The following is a 20,588-nucleotide window of genomic DNA, read 5'->3' as shown; positions in this document are numbered from 1 at the left end:
AGTGCACATCCATGTTTATTTTTGCTCTTTTTTAAAATTTTTTAAAAAAAAAAAAAAAAAAAAAAATAATAAAATAAAATAAAAAAAATAATAAAATAAAATTACAACAACATAGCCCACCAGACTGGCGTGCCTAGTTTTTTTCTCCTGGCAGTGTCCTTTGCAGAGTACAAAGTTTAAAGATTTAAAATATGTTTATTTTCTATGTATGAATGTATTGTCTGCATGGCATGTGTGTAAGTGCACCCATGTCATGCAGTGCTCATGGAGGCCAGGAGATGATGCCAGATGTCCTCGAACTGGAGTTATGAGTGGTGGTTAACCACCATGTGGGTGCTGGGAGCTGAGCCTGGGTCCTCTGCAAGAGCACCTGAGCTAGCTCTCCAGCCCTTACAGAGTGGAAAGTTTTCATTTTAATCAGATCTAGTTTTCTTTCATGTATTGTGTTTTTATGTCTAAAAATTCATCACCAAGCTCACAGTTTTGTGAGGTCTCCTATTTCCTGTCAGTCTCTTAGTAGGTCTTTGCTCTGTTTTGAGATGCATCTGTGGAGGTGTGATGCTTAGATTTACCTGTGTGTGAGCGCCTGTTCTTTCTACGTGGCAGAGATGAGTTGCTTGTGCATCTACTTCTGTGCCCTGTTTTGCCCTTGGACCTGCATAAGCTTTTTGCAGATACCACACTGTCTTGTTGAGTGCCTTGAAATTCAATGTGCATCCTCCAGCTTCATCCCTTTGAGACCGTTGGCTACTCTGTTCTTGTAGGTCCTCCAGAAGTTTTCTTTTGTTTGAGGCAGGGTCTTAGTGTCTAGCACTTGCTGGCCTGGAACTTGCTATGTAGAATTTACAGTGATCCTCTTGCCTCTGTCTTATTTTAATTGACGCTTAGAAGAAAACATCACAGAAATGCCTAAAACAGAGTTGAGAAACCCAGCTGAAAGCTTGATCGAGTGAGAATCTTTGCCAAATGCACAAGAACTTTATTATCCCTTATTTAAAATTCTTATGCTCTTTTATTTTTAAACAGGCTAATAGCTCGTCAGCTGGCCAAAATCCATGCTATCCACGCACACAATGGCTGGATCCCCAAGTCTAACTTATGGCTAAAGATGGGAAAATACTTCTCTCTCATTCCCACAGGATTTGCTGATGAAGCCATTAATAAAAGGTAAAATTACTTTTGTATTTGGAACTTTTTTGCATTGCTTTGCCCTATAATAAGCACTGAACGATGACAAAATTTCTGTGTATAAAAATCTGGTTTTACTCTTTGCATTGAAGAGAAAACAAACAAACATGGAATCTTTGGCTTTCAGATGGTACTGCATAAATAATAGCCTCCCCATCCTCTGCCTCGAACAAGCGCCCTTAGCAGCTAGGGGAGTGAGGGTATGAGAGACAGATGTAGAGTGTTTTTCTGGAAATAATTGTAAAGATTACTGTGAAAGGATACATTTATTAGCCATTAGGAGTTGGTGTAGAGACCCTTGAAATGTTTCATCTAGCGACGTGTATTGGGACTGTGTAATAAGAGAGCGTGTAAAAGTTTGGGTTATCTTAGTGAGTAAATGCCAAATAATGAAGTTGAAAAGTCGCTTCCTGGGATCTTCCTTAACTCCTATAAGATTGACTCCCAAGTTCAAACAATGGTATTTCATTCTCTTTTATATATGGAACTTTAGAATTTAGGATCTAAATCAAGAATATTGTGATTATTGCTACTATAAAAACTGGGCATTTTATTCTGTCTTTTATAAATAAAACGTGAAAGCTGTATCTTTTTATTTAAGAAGTCTTTGAAACCCGACAGAGGCAAGTAGGATCTGTAAACACACACAAGAATTGTGATTAAGACATTGGAAATACTCTGTTGGTTGAGAGCAGCAGCTCTGGATGCAGACTGGTCACACCCCAGTTAACATGTGCTGTGCAGCCTTGGGCAGGGCTCTTACCTCCATTTTCTCATCTGGAAAATGAAAACAGTAGCTCATTAGTGGGGCCTGGTGGTAGTCTCTCCATGGAGATAATGTATGTGGGGGCGGGCAGGGAATAACTTGGTAGATCATGAAATCTGTTAGGAAATGAGGAAAGAGCAGACCCATGGCCTGGGGAACCTGCTGGTGCTGTAGAGGAATTGCTAGTGGTGGCTCACTTTTCTCTTAACTCTGCTTCAAAAAGTAAAAGAAATACATGATGATAGTTAGAATTAGGGCGTGTAGGATGAAAAGCCATGATCTGGAGTTTATACCATCACACTGCCCCTTCCCAGCTACTTTGAGGCTGTCGAATAGTTTTGCTGTTGTCATAACTAGATAACATGAGTGTGCCTGTGTTTCCTGACTGACATACAGAGATAGTAGCCTGGGCTTTCTGCTAATTTAACTGATTTTGTTGCCTTCATCTTTCCTTGCTCGAAATAAACATTGCTAGATTTTTAATAGTCTGTAACTTTCATCTACTCAAACCTCTTATTAAAGCCAGTGTGTCTCAGTCTCCTCAGCTGTAGACTGGAGGTAAATGTAAGGCATTTAGAACAGCGCTTTGTAGGTGTGAACTGCTAAGACTGTCCCTGCCCTAGTTTTGTAGTGTAAGAATTTTTACTTTACTGCTGTACATTTTCACTGTTTTATTTATGTTTAGGTGGATTATAAACTTTTTCTTTATTTCAACTTTGGCCTATTGTTTAATTGAATGTGTGCAATTAAATGGAAATATTTTGAAGATTTTTAACTCTAAACTTGATAGAAATGTCTTTAAGATAAATAAGCTGTAATTCTTCTTTTAAAATGAAAAGGTTCCTAAGTGATATTCCAAGCTCTCAGATTCTTCAGGAAGAGATGACTTGGATGAAGGACATTCTCTCCAGTCTGGGCTCACCTGTGGTACTTTGCCATAATGACCTGTTGTGTAAGAATATAATCTACAATGAGAAACAAGGTAGGTATTTGACCTTAGCAGTGAGTAAAGTTGATTGCTCTTATGCTGTTAATGGTTTGTTTGTATCAGTACAAAGAAATTTGATCCAAATGTAAGGATTAAAAACATGCACAAAGATTTTTCTCTTTAGGTTATAAAGTAATAATTGATAATTATGAATATATTTAAATATGTGGATAAAATGTGTCTTTAAAAGGTGGTTTACTAGAAACGGTTGGTGGTTCTTGTTGGATTTTTAAGTGTAAAATGCTGAAATGATTTTGTGTACACATGTTTCTGAAAGTCACTTGGCTCTCCGTGATTGGAGAGTGCCCTGCTTTAATGGGAGTGTGGGGTCAGCAGGCTGCTCCGCACTGCTTCATTTCTGGGTGGAGCTCCACCGTGCTGTGCGAGCTCATATGCTTAGGTGTGTCCCAGGCTCTCCACGACCTGTGTATTATGCTGCAATGTTAGATAGTTTCATGTTAGGGAGAGACTCAGGTGTAGAAAATATTCTTTGTATTTGTTCATATTTGCATCAAATGAAGTAAAAATAAAAGAGCCTTGGGTAACTAGTTTTAAAATATTTTGAGGCGAAAGTTGGTACATTTTGGTGTAATATTTTTGTGTGACCATATCTTGCTGTATTCAGATTCTCTGTTTTCATATCTAAGAATCATTTGGTTGTATAGATCATTGGGCACAGTGGTTTGAGGTTTGGTTGCTAAACGATAAAAACCTTCAAATAGTAAATTGAAATTTGAAAATAAAAACTTTTGTGAAAAGAATAGTATTTGAAAAGTGTGCTGGAAGCCACAATGCTCGTGCTCTCGTGGAAACCCAGTTCTGAGACAGCCGTTACTGCCAGAGTCCGCTCTCTAGCAGCAGCGTTCCGGGCACCAGGGCCGAGGAGCTCGTTAGAGTGCGCAGGCCTGTAAGTTCACTGCTTAGCATCTAACTACTCCTAAGTTGGGGCTGTTCTAATCAAAGGGTTGTTATTATGGCTGTCTTTAACTTGAAACCCTGCTAAAGGAACACTGCTAAGAACAGCGGCCTTAAGTTGTGTTTTCAAGAACATTTGATGCTTTAATGTGGATGAGAAACTGGTTAAAAAAAAATTCTGAGTTAAAGTCTGAGTCATGTTGAAACTTTTATATGGAATTATTTTTATTTTAAACCTTAGGTTTGCCCTAAAGCATTAAGCTTTTGACAGTTTCCTTTACTGAGCTTCTGTCCATTTATCATATATAGCTGTCATAGTAAATGTGCACCCAACTGCTGGTAACCAGATCTCAATGCCATTGTGAGACAAGAGCACTAGCTATGCCTGGAGCAGTGTGCTAGCCAAGCTCAGGGAAAGACCTAGTGACACAGTCTGTGTAATGGGAGATCAAGTAAGGGACTTCATCTTACATTTGAAGTGGACACTCAGCTTTATTTTTAACTGCAAGTTAAAGGGAATCTGTTATTTCCTTTGGAATATAATTTTAACTTACCATATTTTTTATTTTTATATGTTTCTTTTACATATTCATTTCATAGAACAAACTTGTTTATAAAACTAAAAAAAGAGGGACCAAAAAAATCAGATTACTTTGTACTTTTCATTAAACAGTTGCCTCCCAACTATTGATAATTACACGAAGAGTGCTTGCATTTCACATAATCACGTAGGCTTTAATTTGGCTTCAGAGGTCAAGGCACATGCTCTGTCCCTCTCCTCATCCAGTCTGTGTTGTGTTGCCTGTTTCTGGTCCTTTTGGTCTGTTAGAGTGTCAGTAATGGAAAGGGCCTCGTGTATGCTTTAAGGCTAATTTGGACCTCATAGCATCCCCTTGTAAAATAGTAATTCCTGTGTGATTAGTTGGCATACAAACACTAAGAAAAATATGGTTAGAATTTTCAGGCAGAATCTGAAACTCAGGAAAGTCTGAGCAGAAGCATTGGCATTAAGTTTCAAATCAGGAGCTGGTAGTTTTGAGGTAACGTAGTCATGTGCCCCCTTTGCATCTTTAGTTACAATTAAAGACACCATGCCTCATCCCAAGAACTTGGTAGGCTTTAATGCACAAAACATTTTATATATGGCACATACCTTAACTGGTTGCTTACTTTGTTGTAGCATATGGAAACTAAGTTGAGTTTGTTGAAGTTAAGGTCATTGGCACCTGGAGTAACAGATCCAGTTTTGTATCATGTTCACATTTGTGCTTGGTTTCTTGTCCTTCCTTCAGTCATTTACATGGCTTGGGCTCAGGGCCTCACTGTATTTTGTATTCACCTTGAGATTCAAGTAGATAAAAACAACGAATATGAGTTCAGGGGACCGGCCTGGCGTTGTCAGACTCAGTCGTTGTCTGCAGTGTGTTTCATGGTTTTAGTTTCTCAGAAGTGTAAATTGGAGAAAAACAGTAAATTTGTGTTGGGTCATTTTGAGTGTCTGCACTAGCTTAAAATCATAACTCTTGATGAGCTGGACTTGACGTTGACATACGTACATAGTTTGCTGCCCCTGTACTATGTTTATAGCATGAATTTTACAAAATAGATCTGTTATCAAAAAATGAAAGATGGGTCCTGTTAGCTTGTGGCTTGCCTGTGTGCGATGACAGTCCAGCTAGTCTTTCAGTGTTCATACACAGTGTGCACAAACCATGAGCTCTCTCCACTTACATTTTCATGCGCAGATGTTACAGGAACTCACAGCTAGCAGAGCGGAACACGGTTTGCTCACCCTTCTTGTTGACAAGTTGACAGCATACGGGGATAGGGGACGAGACTGAGCATCTTTCTGAAGTTGATCACTGTCAAGTGCCAGAATTTAGGTGTTCTCCTAAACAGTGGCCCATGCCCTGCTTTCGCTGACATGGCGCCCCCCAGAGTGGGAAATGTGTCTCATGATGAACTGGAGTCTGAACACGATAGGGAGCAGTAGTTCTTACTCTGCTAATTCTTCAGTTGTTGACAGGTCAGGAGTAATTGCTAAATTACTTTTGAGATTGCTGTCTCATATCTTGATGCTCTTGTCAGAATGTTCAGTGATCTGATGGTGATTTGGTAGTTTTTTCTCCTTCCCCCATTTCTTCATAGAAGCCTATGAATAAGGCCAAATAGGACTTAACATTTCAGTGATGTTAATCGCTGTCCATTTTCTGTGTCCGCAGAATACAGGAAGCCAATTGGTAGGCATTTAAGGGAACACAAATGAGTGAGTGTATTTGTAGAAGGCCCTTTCTTGGGATTACAGAATGAATCAGGTTTTTCTTTAGTGGTTTAACACTGCAAATGGAAAAGGGATGAGCCACCATCTGAGTCACTTGTGGCTGTGAGCCATTCTGCCTTTACTAATGCAAAGCATTGATCTTTTAATGACATGAATTTTATTTTAAAACTTAGAATAATGATCTGCCCTGGTTGGAGTTCTGTAGAGATCTCTATTACCTCCATGCTAGGCTGAGACAGACCTCTATAGCCTCCTCAGCACAGCTGTCCTTGTGGAGTCAGGATGCAGCTTAGTTGGTGGATTGCTACCTGTTCTCAGCACTGCAGTAAGTGGGTGTGGTAGCACAGGTCTGCAGTCCCAGTAACTGGGAGGTGGAGACATACGATGATACGTTCAAGGTCATCCTTGGCTGAACATAGACATTGTTTATTGGTGAAACAACTAGAAATATGTGCATAATCCTACAAGCATGTTTACTTATAAAGCCTATATATTGGTATACATATGTGGCCTTGCCTGCCCGCTTGGAGTGCTTCACCATACTTAAAACCCATATATGCATTATTTGATACAAATATCTACAAATATAGATGTAAACATAAGTAGGTATTTCTAATAAATAAATTTATGTTTGATGTATAGTGGTCACCCATGCACCTGCCCTCCTAAATTCTAGAGTTGACAAGTTTGTGCTATCACCCCTCCTCACCTGTCCATCCATCTGTCCATCTTATTTTACATGTGTTTCACAATGAGTTGCAGATGTCAGTGTCCTTCATACCTAAGCACTTCAAAGTACCAGCGGGCGCTCAGCATTTCACAGCAGTGCACTGTACACATCTTAAGCATTTTGGGTTGGGTGTGGTGATGTGCATGCAGTTCCAGCTACATAGAGACTTAAGTAGAGGAATGCTTTGAGTTGAGGAGTTCAAGGTCAACCTAGACAACATAGGGAAACCTGTCTTTTTAAAAATAATTTTAAAATTTATTATTATTTTTGTCTTTTTTGAGACAGGGTCTCCTTGTAGCCCCAGTTGTCCTGGAACCCACTATGTAGACCAGGCTGGCCTCTAATTCACAAAGATCCACCTGCCTCTGCCTCCCAAGTGCTGGGATTAAAGGCGTGCGCCACCATGCCCAGCTAATTTATTAATATTTTTTTATGTGTGTGAATGTATTGCCTGCATTAGGTAAGTGCACCCGTGTTGTGCAATGCTCACGGAGGTCAGAAGAGACTGTCGGATCCCCTAGAACTGGAGTTATGGACAGTTGTTAGCTGCCATGTGGGTGCTGGGATTTGAACCCAGGTCTTCTGTAAGAACAACCAGTGTTCTTAACCGCTGAGCCATCTCTCCAGCCTCCAGAAATCTTGTTTTTTTAAGGAAAAAGTTTTAAATGCTGGGCATGGTAGGTAGCACACTCTTTTGATATCAGTGCTAAGGAAGCAAAGTGAGATCGAGGCCAGCCTGGCCTACATAGCAAGCTGCAGGCAGGCTGGGGCTACGGGAGATCCTCTCAAAAAAAAAAAAAAAAAAGCATATTATTACATGAATTTGAAGGCTTTTCCACCTGTAAAGATGAGAATATGTCCATTATCTCAGAGCCCCTCATGCTTTTGTGAAGGGTCATCTTAATATTCTATTGATGGGTGCTGTGTGTGTGGCAGAAAATAAAACAGCCCAAGTTAGGCAATCAGACACATAAGTGCATTTAAGAACCTGAACAACAACGGAAATTCAGCCAGTCGTGCACGTCTGTAGTCCCAGCATGGAGGCTTAGGTTGGCTTGCCATGAGATTGAAGGCTAGTGTGGTAGTGAGTGCCAGGCCAGCCAATGTTACATAGCAAGACCTCTTAGAAACCAGCCAGATGCTGGAGGAACCTAAGCTGTTTCCTAGGTCTTTGTTTTTAATGCTTATTTCTATTTTCTGACAGTTTCACACATGTATGTGATGTGTTTTGGTCACTTCTGGGAACCTCCCATTCTCTCATTCCCACCCTTTCTAAACCCTTTCTTCCCAGCAAACTGCCTTCCTGTTTTTATGTCGTTTTTGTGTGTGTGACCCACTGAAGTTAGTTAGGGTTGCTGGCATGGGTTACGGGTTAGATCTTTTTAAAACCCATGTATTGAGATTTACTGTATTGTCATTCCTGAATAAGAATGTCCGAAACACCTCATTTTTCTTTTCTTAAACCCTTCTGTCCTGTAAGTCACTCTGTCTCAGTGTTCTATGTACAACCTCCATTGTTTTTCACTAGCATTGAGTCCTCTGTGCTGGGAATCATATGACAAAAAATAAAAGAGCCCCGGTGCCTCCCTTCTCAGGACAAGGTGTCATACAGCAGCGCTGCTGGACCCCTTACACCAGACCCCTAGCACTTCAGAGCGATGTGTGCGTGATGCAGGCAGGCAGCTGCAGAGCAGGGCTGGACGTTCCCCTCCCAGATACGCCTTCCCTTCCTTCCCTTTTCTATGTGAGACAGAAGAGGCTTTTGCAAAAGTGCTCTAAGTACAAGTCCTCTCCTCGCCCCTGTCCACAGGTGTAACAGCAAAGCAGGTAGAGTCAAGTGGGGAGGGTTCAGGTTTCTATATTGATGATTTTACTTGTCCATTTTTATTTTTCATCCTTAACAAAGTCTGGACAGTGTGTCGTCTCATAGTTATATGACCTTAGGTACTTATTCTGCTTTTGACTCTAAAGTACTCTAAAATTGAAGACTATTCTCATTGTGTTGAGATTTGAACAGTTGAACTCTGTGGATGTTTTTTTCTACAGTGGAGGTATGAAAACAATACAGCAAAAATCAGTGTGACTTTGGAAAATTCAAATTCTAGCTGTGTTCGATAGTCATTTTCTTTATGCATCATGTGCTTGTCATTGGTGTAATTATTTAAAGATAACAGAAATCAGCGCTAGTCCTTCAACTGGTAGTTCTTTAGAGGTCAGGGATGTCCGGGGAGTCTGGGATGGAGAACCTCCTCAGACAAGCGAACACACACAGTTTGAGGGAGTACTGTCAACTTTCTTTCTACCTTTGAGACCTCAGTAAGGAGTTCAAACCTTAAAGAACTAAAGTTAATTATTAATAGTGAGACAAACATTCTGTATATTGGGAAATTTTAGAAATCAAAAGTTAAACTTACAGGATAAAAAAATAGCATGCTTTCTATTGATTGAAACATACTCCATTATCTCAGAGCCCCTCATGCTTTTGTGAAGGGTCATCTTAATATTCTATTGATGGGTGCTGTGTGTGTGGCAGAAAATAAAACAGCCCAAGTTAGGCAATCAGACACATAAGTGCATTTAAGAACCTGAACAACAACGGAAATTCAGCCAGTCGTGCACGTCTGTAGTCCCAGCATGGAGGCTTAGGTTGGCTTGCCATGAGATTGAAGGCTAGTGTGGTAGTGAGTGCCAGGCCAGCCAATGTTACATAGCAAGACCTCTTAGAAACCAGCCAGATGCTGGAGGAACCTAAGCTGTTTCCTAGGTCTTTGTTTTTAATGCTTATTTCTATTTTCTGACAGTTTCACACATGTATGTGATGTGTTTTGGTCACTTCTGGGAACCTCCCATTCTCTCATTCCCACCCTTTCTAAACCCTTTCTTCCCAGCAAACTGCCTTCCTGTTTTTATGTCGTTTTTGTGTGTGTGACCCACTGAAGTTAGTTAGGGTTGCTGGCATGGGTTACGGGTTAGATCTTTTTAAAACCCATGTATTGAGATTTACTGTATTGTCATTCCTGAATAAGAATGTCCGAAACACCTCATTTTTCTTTTCTTAAACCCTTCTGTCCTGTAAGTCACTCTGTCTCAGTGTTCTATGTACAACCTCCATTGTTTTTCACTAGCATTGAGTCCTCTGTGCTGGGAATCATATGACAAAAAATAAAAGAGCCCCGGTGCCTCCCTTCTCAGGACAAGGTGTCATACAGCAGCGCTGCTGGACCCCTTACACCAGACCCCTAGCACTTCAGAGCGATGTGTGCGTGATGCAGGCAGGCAGCTGCAGAGCAGGGCTGGACGTTCCCCTCCCAGATACGCCTTCCCTTCCTTCCCTTTTCTATGTGAGACAGAAGAGGCTTTTGCAAAAGTGCTCTAAGTACAAGTCCTCTCCTCGCCCCTGTCCACAGGTGTAACAGCAAAGCAGGTAGAGTCAAGTGGGGAGGGTTCAGGTTTCTATATTGATGATTTTACTTGTCCATTTTTATTTTTCATCCTTAACAAAGTCTGGACAGTGTGTCGTCTCATAGTTATATGACCTTAGGTACTTATTCTGCTTTTGACTCTAAAGTACTCTAAAATTGAAGACTATTCTCATTGTGTTGAGATTTGAACAGTTGAACTCTGTGGATGTTTTTTTCTACAGTGGAGGTATGAAAACAATACAGCAAAAATCAGTGTGACTTTGGAAAATTCAAATTCTAGCTGTGTTCGATAGTCATTTTCTTTATGCATCATGTGCTTGTCATTGGTGTAATTATTTAAAGATAACAGAAATCAGCGCTAGTCCTTCAACTGGTAGTTCTTTAGAGGTCAGGGATGTCCGGGGAGTCTGGGATGGAGAACCTCCTCAGACAAGCGAACACACACAGTTTGAGGGAGTACTGTCAACTTTCTTTCTACCTTTGAGACCTCAGTAAGGAGTTCAAACCTTAAAGAACTAAAGTTAATTATTAATAGTGAGACAAACATTCTGTATATTGGGAAATTTTAGAAATCAAAAGTTAAACTTACAGGATAAAAAAATAGCATGCTTTCTATTGATTGAAACATACATTTTCTATGAAAATAGATATCAAAACAGCTTTCCAATACTGTAATTTGATTTTTCTGGCACCCTAAAAAGACAATAGACCTAATTTTACATTGTTGCAGAATTTTAAATTTAAGGTTGAGTTCCACTTTATAATAACTTGAAAAAGATAGTTAATGCAGATTTTTTAAAAAGTTTCTTTCCTTTAAAGCTTTGTGTCTTGTACAATGTGAGTTTGCCAAATTCTCTTCATCTGCTACAGATTAGGTATGCCCTTGTTGCTGCCATGTGGCGGCGCACCCCGTGCTTCTTAAACGCACTGACTGGAGGGTTATCGCATCACTTGTTCACATGCACGGAGCCTGGTAACAGCCTCATCTGTATCTTGTTAGCTTCATTTTCTTATTTTTTAAATTTCATTATTTATAAACGCAACATAGCATTTAAAAATAAAGGCTAGTCTTAATTACTGCTACTACAAAAAGTCGTTGCTAAAAATGTTCGTACTGAAACAGATTTTAACTTTTGTTAAAATGACCTATGTTTTAATTAAATTATGTTTTATAAGCAGGCCTGTTTTTACCTGCCATTTTAACTGTACTTGCCAAATTCTAAATGTAATTTTGAAAATTGAAGCTTTTGTTTATGTGGCAAAAGTAAGCTTCAGGACTGGGCTGTGTATTTTTATTGGCATGTAATTGTTAATATGAGCTTTACAAGAAGTTGTGTTTAGAGAGCAAAAGTAATCAACAGCTGCGTTTTAAGATTACGTAGTAAAACTGTTGGCACAGTTATGAATCTGATAAATCTTACATCCTGTTTTGTGAAGGTTTGTGGATAAGGTATCTCCTGAGTCATTCTGTTTAGTTTTACTTACTGACAGTTTTATTTAGAGAATTCATATTCTTTTTTTAAGTGTAGCATTTTTATTTCAATGTTCATTGTAAAGTTTTAAAAAATTGAAAAATTAAAGTCACTTGTCTATCACCTGTAGTAAGTGCACCTGCAGCCTTCTGTTCGGGTTGATTCCATTCATCCTTGCCTGATGCAGCATGTTCTCTTTCTCTCTGCAGACCCATTTTCATAACTCGTATCATTGTGTTGACTGACTTAGTATCCATTTTTCACACCGTCTTTTTAAATTCGCCAATGATTAGCTTGGAAAGAGGATTTTGGTGGGCTCTACTTGCCACGTAGTGTCTTCAGCTGTGATTCCTGTGATTCCTGGACGAGAAATCGGAAAGCATGTCCCAATATCCTGTTCTGATGTTCCGCAAAATGATTTAGTTAACTGAGAGTTTTTGTGGAATACTGCCCTGGAAATTAAAGCATATGATGCTTGTGGTTGAACTGCAGTGGTAATTTATTCTCATCAAAATATAAAAGTTCTGAACATTTATTATAACAGTTTGAGTCCAATTTTAAAAACTGGACTGTCCCTTGATCATTGTCACTTATTTTTCCCTAGTGCTGCTCCAGCCCAGGGCCTTGTACATGCCTGGTAAATGTTCTGCCACCCAGTTACAGCACCAGCCCCTATTTTTTATACAATTCAATATTTTTAGAAAGGCTTTATATTTATATAAAACCTTAACATATAATGCCATGACATCTTTTGTTATAATCTTCTGCTTTTCTGGGTGTCTGACTATGGTCAGTATACTTTTGCTGAGTTAACTATATAAATCTCTATTAAGACATTATCATGCAGAAGCTGATTATTTGGGAAATGCCAGTGTGTAGACCAGGAGTGTTTGTTAGCTCAGCTTGATGTTTATGAGGTAGGGCAGCCAAACACTGACCAATCTGAGCAGCTCAGAGATCATCCTAACCGCCTACAGCCATGCTGTTCATGTATCCATTTCAGCTCCATGGTTTATGACCTGTGGTATAGACAGTGACTTGGATTAGTTTTTTCCTTCCCTTCTACTTTTTGTTTTTATTGGTTTATAGCTTGTGTATTTACAAGTTAATAGTCATGTTCAAATCAGAAATGCCCAAGTAGGAGTGTTTCACATGCAAAGAGCAAATAGGATTATCTTTGCAGAATTACAGTATATATGTCTACATATGTATATATGTAGCAAACCAAGAATGGAATTCTTAATGCATGTAAATATTTCTAAAATATGTAAAAATTAGAAACTATCATTACTCTTTTTAAATGATAAAAATACTATCTTAGGCTGGGTGTGGTGTGGTGCACACCTTTAATCCCAGCACTTGAGAGGCAGAGGCAGGTGAATCTCTGTGAGTTCCAGGCCAGCTGGGGCTACAGGGAAACACTGTCTCAAAAAGACCCCCCCCCAAAAAAAAAAAAGCTACCTTAGTTCTGCTAAGATATGGGAAACTAGGTTATGCAGTGTTCTAGATAAATCAAAAAATTTGATAGCAAGTGTTAGTACAGAATTACTGTAAGATTTACAGAATTCAGGTTTTTGGGTTATACTTGATTTTTATACATAGATAAGCTTGCCAAATTATTATTAGAGCATTGTAGATCAAGTTTTTTAAGATAGTTTAACAGTTTCAAGGCAGTTATTTCTAATTAAACTTGAATTTTAAGTTACCGATGCCCCCTTGTGGTAAGAAACAGATCCTGCTTCTGCTAGAACTTGGAAAGGCTGTTTCTACTTTATGTTAACAATGGAGACAGTATAGTATTGGTGAAAAGCTGTTGATCTTTTGAACTCTGTAAAGCTCATTGCCACAGAACTCACAGCCTGGCCCTGCGTTGTCTCAGAGTGCATGTAACCAAGCACACGCATTGAGACAGAAATGGGAAACGCTCTAATTGCAAATAGCTTAGGGGTTTTCTGACCCATATGTGAGTTCTTATTTGCTTTGTTTTTGTGTCTTACATAGGCGATGTCCAGTTCATTGATTATGAGTATTCTGGATACAACTACCTGGCATATGATATCGGAAATCATTTCAATGAATTTGCAGGTGAGATCCAAGCCTTTAACTGTTGAAGTAATGCATTTAATTTGAAATGATACTTCATGTGTCTGGCACACAGCATGGGGCTGCAGCAGGCCCTCATGGCTTGGCTTCGTTCTGTTTTATCCATTTCTGGAGAAAAGAGATGCCAAGATGTCTTCTTGAGTGGCCGTCAGCAACCAGTGGCCAGGAAGGAAGGAAGGACTGGCTTGTGGTAAGAGTCCAGTGCATTGCGCTCATGAGCGCTGCTCTGGGTCACTGTCCGCTGCAGAGGTGAAGAAGGAACTTGCTGGGATTTGAAACCAGTTTTTGGTCCTGTGAAAGCCTGTGCTGCGGCTCGGGGTCTTGGCTCAGTGTTATATTACTTGGCCTGAATTTAGGATTGTCCTAAAATGAAAGATTAAGAACTCCCTCTGTATGGTTTATATCTGGTGAGAGTAGTTCACCACTCGACTTGAATTTGTTAGATATTCATGTATTCGTGTTTTTTGTGTGTTTCAGGTTACCAGATTAATAGATAGAGTTGGAAAAATGTTTTGATTTATGTGTCTAATGACTTTGGTCAACCTTAGCACACAGGTGCCAAGCCCCATGTGTGTTCTCCTGTTTTTGAATGTCTGGTCGGAGGAGGGAAATGGGAGTGGGTGTCACCTTCTAGTCACTGTTGAGCTGGGAAGGGGGAGGCCAGAGATCTTTAACTTTGTGGGAAAAAAGTGAACTAAAACCTGACTGCTGGTGGGATTTGCAGATGGGGATAAGAGTTTGAGTTGGGATATAAAATTCTTGAAGGAGAAGTGGGAGTTCCAAGGTTACAGAGGTTGGTTTAGATTACCAGACAGTAAGTAGAGGAGAAACTGTTAGACTCTAGGTCATGAGACAGCGGTGAGGACCCACCGTCCCTTCTTTATCCCCCCTTTGCTCCCTCCCTCCCCTCCCTCCCTCCAAAAGCAAGAAATGGAAAAGACAGGAATAGGAAATACAGAGCTCAAAGATACAGTTTGAGTAAATTTTGCTTTTTGAGACTTGTTGACAGTTGAGAGTGTAACTAAAGGTTCCAGTACAAATATATTTACTAGGAGTTATGGTCAAAGCTTTGGAGCCACAGTTTGGGGTAATCTTGAAACCCTTAATGCTGAGGAACACCCAGGGTGCTTGTTAGGATGCTGGTGGGGGTTCTGCTGTGGAGGGTCGAACTGTACCTTTGATTAAAAATTGAAGCAGTGACAGTGACCTCGGGGGACTAACAGTTGTGAGCCCCGGAGTTTAACTGGAATTTGGACAGATGGGTTCATTGTTCAGTACATCTGGCGTTGCAGGCAGAAATGGAAATGTTTCATTATTTTTCAATTAAAAAAAATGTTGGAGGTGGGAGTTCCTAGCTCCCATACTAACTCGGGTGCGTGTTGACGAGTATTTCCTAACTAGTCTGTTTTTCCTCTTAAGGTGTCAGTGATGTAGACTATAGTCTCTATCCAGATAGAGAACTGCAGGGCCAGTGGCTACGCTCTTACCTCGAAGCCTACAAAGAATATAAGGGCTTTGGCACTGAAGTCACTGAAAAGGAAGTAGAAACACTCTTCATTCAAGTCAACCAGTTTGCATTGGTAAGTTTAAATGCAATCAATAATTAATAATTGAAAATTCCTTCCTTCCTTCCTTCCTTCCTTCCTTCCTTCCTTCCTTCCTTCCTTCCTCTCCCCCCCTTCTTCCCTCCCTTTCTATTTCTCTCTCTCTTTTTCTTTCCCCCCCCCCCCCCCCCTTTCTTTTTTGAGATAGGTCTTCCTGTAGCCCCAGCTGGCCTGGAAACTCACTATGTAGACTAGGCTGTGGCCTCAATCTCATGGAGATCTGCCTGCCTCTGCTTCCTGAGTGCTGGATCTGAAGGCGTGTGCCACCATACTCAGCTTCTGAGATAGTTTTTATTGTTGGTTTTTGTTGGTTTTGTTGGTTTTTATTGTGGTTTTTGTTGTTGTTACTGGTCAGAATAATGGACATTGTTTTTAAAGACACTTTTGTTGTTTTATTCTCCTTTCCATCTCCAGCCTTAGATTTGGCCATATGGTACTATTTGGGAATTGTTTACTGAATTGACTCCTCAGTCTTAGGACTAATATATAAAGTGTTTAAATGACCATTCTCTCTCTTTATGTTACAAAGCATAACCAAGAGAAGTTTTAGGAGAAAGGCGTGGTTTCTACGATACACCTAATTTACATCTTAACACATAATGGAGATGGGAAGGATCAGCAGGATTGTGCTTTTATTTTTCAAAAACGTGGACTTAATCTCTGTCTTCTTGACCTTCAAGAATTTGAAAAATATTTTTATTTTATGTATACGAGTATATTGTGTGCATGTATATAAGTGCATGCATGCTGTGCAGTGCCTGAGGTGGTCAGAAGTGGGTGTTGAATCCCCTGGAACTGGAGCTACAGATGGTTGTTAGCCGCCATGTGGCTGTTTAACAGCCAAGCACTCTTAACTGCTGAGCCATCTCTCCAGCCCCTTCTTGACCTTTTCTTGATAAGCAGTTGTTTTGTACTTCTTTGCTATCTTAGTGATTTTTTTTTTTTTTTTTTTTTTTTGGTCTTTTTGAGACGGGGTCTCCCTGTAGTCCCAGCTGGCCTGGAACTACTATGTAGACCAGGCTGGCCTCAAACTCACAGAGATTTGCCTACCTCTGCCTCCTGAGTGCTGAAATTTAAAGGCATGTGCCCAACTTCAGTGATTATTTTTAAGACTCACTTTTCCTTTACATGGATTTTTTTGTCTTTTTGAGACAGGGTCTCCCTGTAGTCCCAGCTCTCCTGGAACTCACTATGTAGACCAGGCTGGTGTTGAATTCACAGAGATCTGCCTGCCTCTTCCAAGTTCTGGGACTAAAGGCGTGCGCCACCATACCTGGCATGGATTTATTTTTAAGTACTCAATTATCTGAGAATAATGTGATGTGTGAACACAGCCTGCAACTAAGGCGGCAAGACATTGAAAAACCAGGTCAAAGTACTTTAACTGGTTCTTTGTAAGTTTAATGTAATGCTGTAAAATTGACACCGGTGTGCTTCGCCATGTTGCCTTCACAAATAGATTGTCTTGGTGATACAAAACTGGACGTTCGTAGTCTAGGAGCTGCAAGGATTTCTTCAGACTCTCGGAAAATCAAGTGAACAGTTGTGCTCAGATGGGACTTCCTGCTGCTCTGGTGCTGGCTTTTGGTGGAGCTGTTGGTTCAGTTAATGACATGGCCTCCAGCTGGTCTAGGACGTGCACTGTTTCTATTTAAAGTGTGGTCCTAATAAAGTAGATAATGTGCCATTTCTTTCTTGTTAGGTCACTTAAAGAGCTTCAGAGCCAACCTAATATTCCTGTTTGGATGGTTTCTGGATTGACATGAGGATTATTGTTGCTTTAATTTTCATTTCCACATCTGTCCATTGACATTTTCATTCTTTAATTTTTTCTTTTTTTATGTGTATGAGTGTCTTGCCTGCATGTATTCAAGTGCACCTGTGTCGTGCAGTGCCTGCAGAAGTCAGATGAGGGCTTCGGATCCTCTGGAACTGGAGTTACTCACGATTGTTAGCTGCCATGTAGGTGCTGGGGCCGGAACCCAGGTCTTCCGCAAGAGCAGCCAATGCTCTTAACTGCTGAGCCATCCCTCCAGCCCCCTGAATTTTCAATCTTAAGCCATTGAATTTTTTCTGCAAGAGCAAATGCCATCTCTCCAGCCCTCAGGATGGTATTATCATTGACTTTTGTGATACACCTGTGTGGTTGAAAGTAAGATTATTAGTGGATGCTTCATGAGTCACACAACTTGCTACCACATAAAAGAAATTTCTGTCCCTCATGGTGCTTAAAGCAGGGGAGGAAGACATGAGGCTGTTTCACAGGGAATGTGTTGATAGAGCGGCAGAGAGTGACGTGAATTCCAAAACAGTTAGTTGCTTTCACAGGATTAAAACGAGTGTCAGTGGAAAGTGTGCTCTTCTCATTAAAGGTTGAGGTGTATCTTCTTACCAGCGTAAACCCAGCTTGGCAGTGGGTGTCTGTGGCGCTTTGGTGCCAGAGGTCTATGTGAGCACCAGTAGCCTCCAGACAGGCTTCAGAGCTCCATGGCCTGTCATAGCCTGAGCTCTAGCTAGAGTTAGAGTGTTTACAGGCAGCCAGGACAAGTATGACCCTAGTCATAGCCCAGGGTCGTGTGGGGCTTCATGCTCATTGCTCCCACAAAATGCCTGACAGAAATAACTGAAGGGAGTAAGGGATTTCATTCTGTCGGCCCTGGGAAGGCAGTATCCCTGGGAAGGGCAGAGCCCGAGGGAGTGTGAGGTGGTCCACAGGAGGCAGAGCACTCCAGATGGAACCAAGGGCAGGTGTGACCTTGAAGCTTGCCACCCAGGCCCTGCCTCCTAAAGACTTGACTGAGGATCAGCATTGTCGGAATCACTTGTATAAATGGACATAACCCAGACTCATAACCTTTAAAACCCTGGCAGAGCCACGTGCCCTTGGATCTTGGGACCTGGGCATTGGATCCCGTTTATTGGGAACCTCAGTTTGGTGCTCTGCCCAGTAAGTTAAAGAATGAGTGTGTGCCTGCTCGAGAGTGAACATGTGACGTGCCGAAGACAGCCTGCCTGTCTTCGTGGAAAGCGTGGAGCTCGAGAAGGTACACCTGCTGACAGGATGAGGCCGGAGCCAAGCTTGTTCTCCTCCACTGAAGTTGGAGAAACCACTGAATAAAGTCATGACTGGGACCTGACGCAGTTCCAGAGGTGCTTCCTGCACTGCAGTTCCTGGGCCTAGATGGTTCCTGGAGGTGTCTGGGGAATGAGTGTCCTGAGTTTGACCCCACTCATAAAAACTAAGAGTTGGCCTTTTTCTTCAGGTTTCTGTAATGTTGGAGTAATAATGAAGCAGAGTTCCCATGCGGAAGAGCACTCAGCACGAGCCCATGAGCACGTTCAGATGGATTCGAACAGCTCTGAGTGTTCGTTCATAAGCTTTTAGTTTTACTTCATTTTGAAGTTCACAGTTGAAGCTAGTAGTCCTGTGTAGAAAGTTATAAGGTGTTGAGTGAAGGAAACAGAGGGCAAGTTGCTCATGGTCTGGTAAGATTTCATATTCTTGGGATTTTGTTTTTGAGACAGAGTCTTAACTCTGTAACCAGGCTGTCCTGGAACTTAGTACATAGCCCAGGCTCATCAGGAATCCTCCTGCCTCAGCTTCTCAAGTGATAGGATTAAAAAAAATCAATTTTATTATTATGCAGGTTATGTATGTATGTAGTGTACGTTGAATATATCCCCACCTCCACCTGTCACGCCTCTGTTTCCCAGAGAGTTTTATTTCTGCTTCCATCTCATCAGTGTACACATGATTTTATGTGCCCATAAAGCCTAGGACCCACAAATGAGAGAACACACAGCAAAACACACAACATTGTCTTTCTGATGCTGGCTTAAGTCACTATTTCCTCTCTGGGATGAGTTTTCCTACCTTTGATGTAACTCCATCCTTCATGGCTGAAAAAATTCCATCACATTTTCTTGATCTGTTTTTCTGTTCTTGGAGACAGTGCAGCAGTAAACACTGACACACAGGCATCTCTGTCATGCCAACATGGAGCCTTTCAGACAAGTACTGAGACACGGTTTAGCTGGGTCATCAGAGTGGGTCTGTTTATAGTTTTGTGTGTTGCTGTCGTGGCTGGACTAGTTTGCATTCCCACCAGCCATGGTATGCACGTGCATGTGTGCCCGCCCATACGCAGTAAAGAAGGGGTTCCCTTCTGGACTAGTCTGTACCCCCACCAGCTGTTTACAAGAACCCTTCTGTCTGAATCCTCTCCGGCGTGTGTTGTACTTGTTTTCTTGATGACTGCCATTCTGACTGAGGTGAGAGTCTTGGCAAAGTTTTTATTTGCATTTCTCTGATGGCTGTTGATAATTTGACAGGTGCTGAAATTTGAAGTACCATGCCCAGGTACACCATGCCTGGCTAACATTTTTAACACGTCCTTTCTAGAAATTTTATTACATGTATGTATTTTTTTGTGTGGTGTGGACACACATGTGCAACAGCACGCAGGTGGAGTCAGAGGACAACTTGCTAGAATCAGTTCTCTCCTTATACCATGTAAACTTACGGCTTGGTTGACAGCAAGCCCCTTTACCACCCCCCCCGGCCCATCTCATTGGCCCCTGTTGTTGCTTCTGCCATAGAGAGAATTTAGATGAAATAAAATTTGATCTTATTTTGTCTTGAGTATCTGGTGAGACTAGAATATTTTATGGGAAGTGAAATTTTGTGTTATCAGAATTAAATAATCTTACTGTGTATGAGGGGGTACACATGCATGTGCATGCCACAGCATGCATGTAGAAGTAGGAAGGAAACTTGGGAGTAGTGTCTTTCCTTCCATCGTAATATCTCAGGATACAACTGATGTCTTCAGGTTTGAGGGACAAGCTGAACTCTTACCTGATGATTTATCTTAAGAACCTGGCTTGTGTTACCATAACTTTAAAGTGTCTAACTGAAAATTAATTGTGGGCCAGTGAGATGGCTCAGTGGATAAAAGGTGCTTGCCCCCAGCCTGGTGACCTGAGTTCAAGTCTCAGAAACCCTATAGTGGAAGGAGAAAGCTGACTCCTACAAGTTGTCCTCTGACCCCCCAACTAAACAAGTAAGTGTAACTTAAAAAGAAAATTGTGTGTGTTTTAATTTTAATTTATTTTTTAT

At 41.0% G+C, this 20,588-nt stretch overlaps 1 protein-coding gene across 1 annotated transcript in view; it reads left to right on the top strand.

Annotated features, from left to right (window-relative positions):
- The window catches only part of Etnk1 (ethanolamine kinase 1), a gene marked incomplete in the record, with an annotated part of 46,564 nt that overhangs the window by 24,268 nt on the left and 1,708 nt on the right, over positions 1-20,588 (top strand). Inside the window, 4 exon segments of the mRNA XM_008836234.3 lie at positions 1,027-1,167; positions 2,794-2,936; positions 13,764-13,847; positions 15,285-15,445. Coding sequence (XP_008834456.2) covers positions 1,027-1,167; positions 2,794-2,936; positions 13,764-13,847; positions 15,285-15,445 — 529 coding nt within the window.

This window comes from Nannospalax galili, unplaced genomic scaffold, assembly GCF_000622305.1.
Source record: "Nannospalax galili isolate Female #2095 unplaced genomic scaffold, S.galili_v1.0 scaffold917, whole genome shotgun sequence".
Classification (NCBI taxonomy): domain Eukaryota; kingdom Metazoa; phylum Chordata; class Mammalia; order Rodentia; family Spalacidae; genus Nannospalax; species Nannospalax galili.
This window is presented reverse-complemented; position numbering and strand designations above follow the sequence as displayed.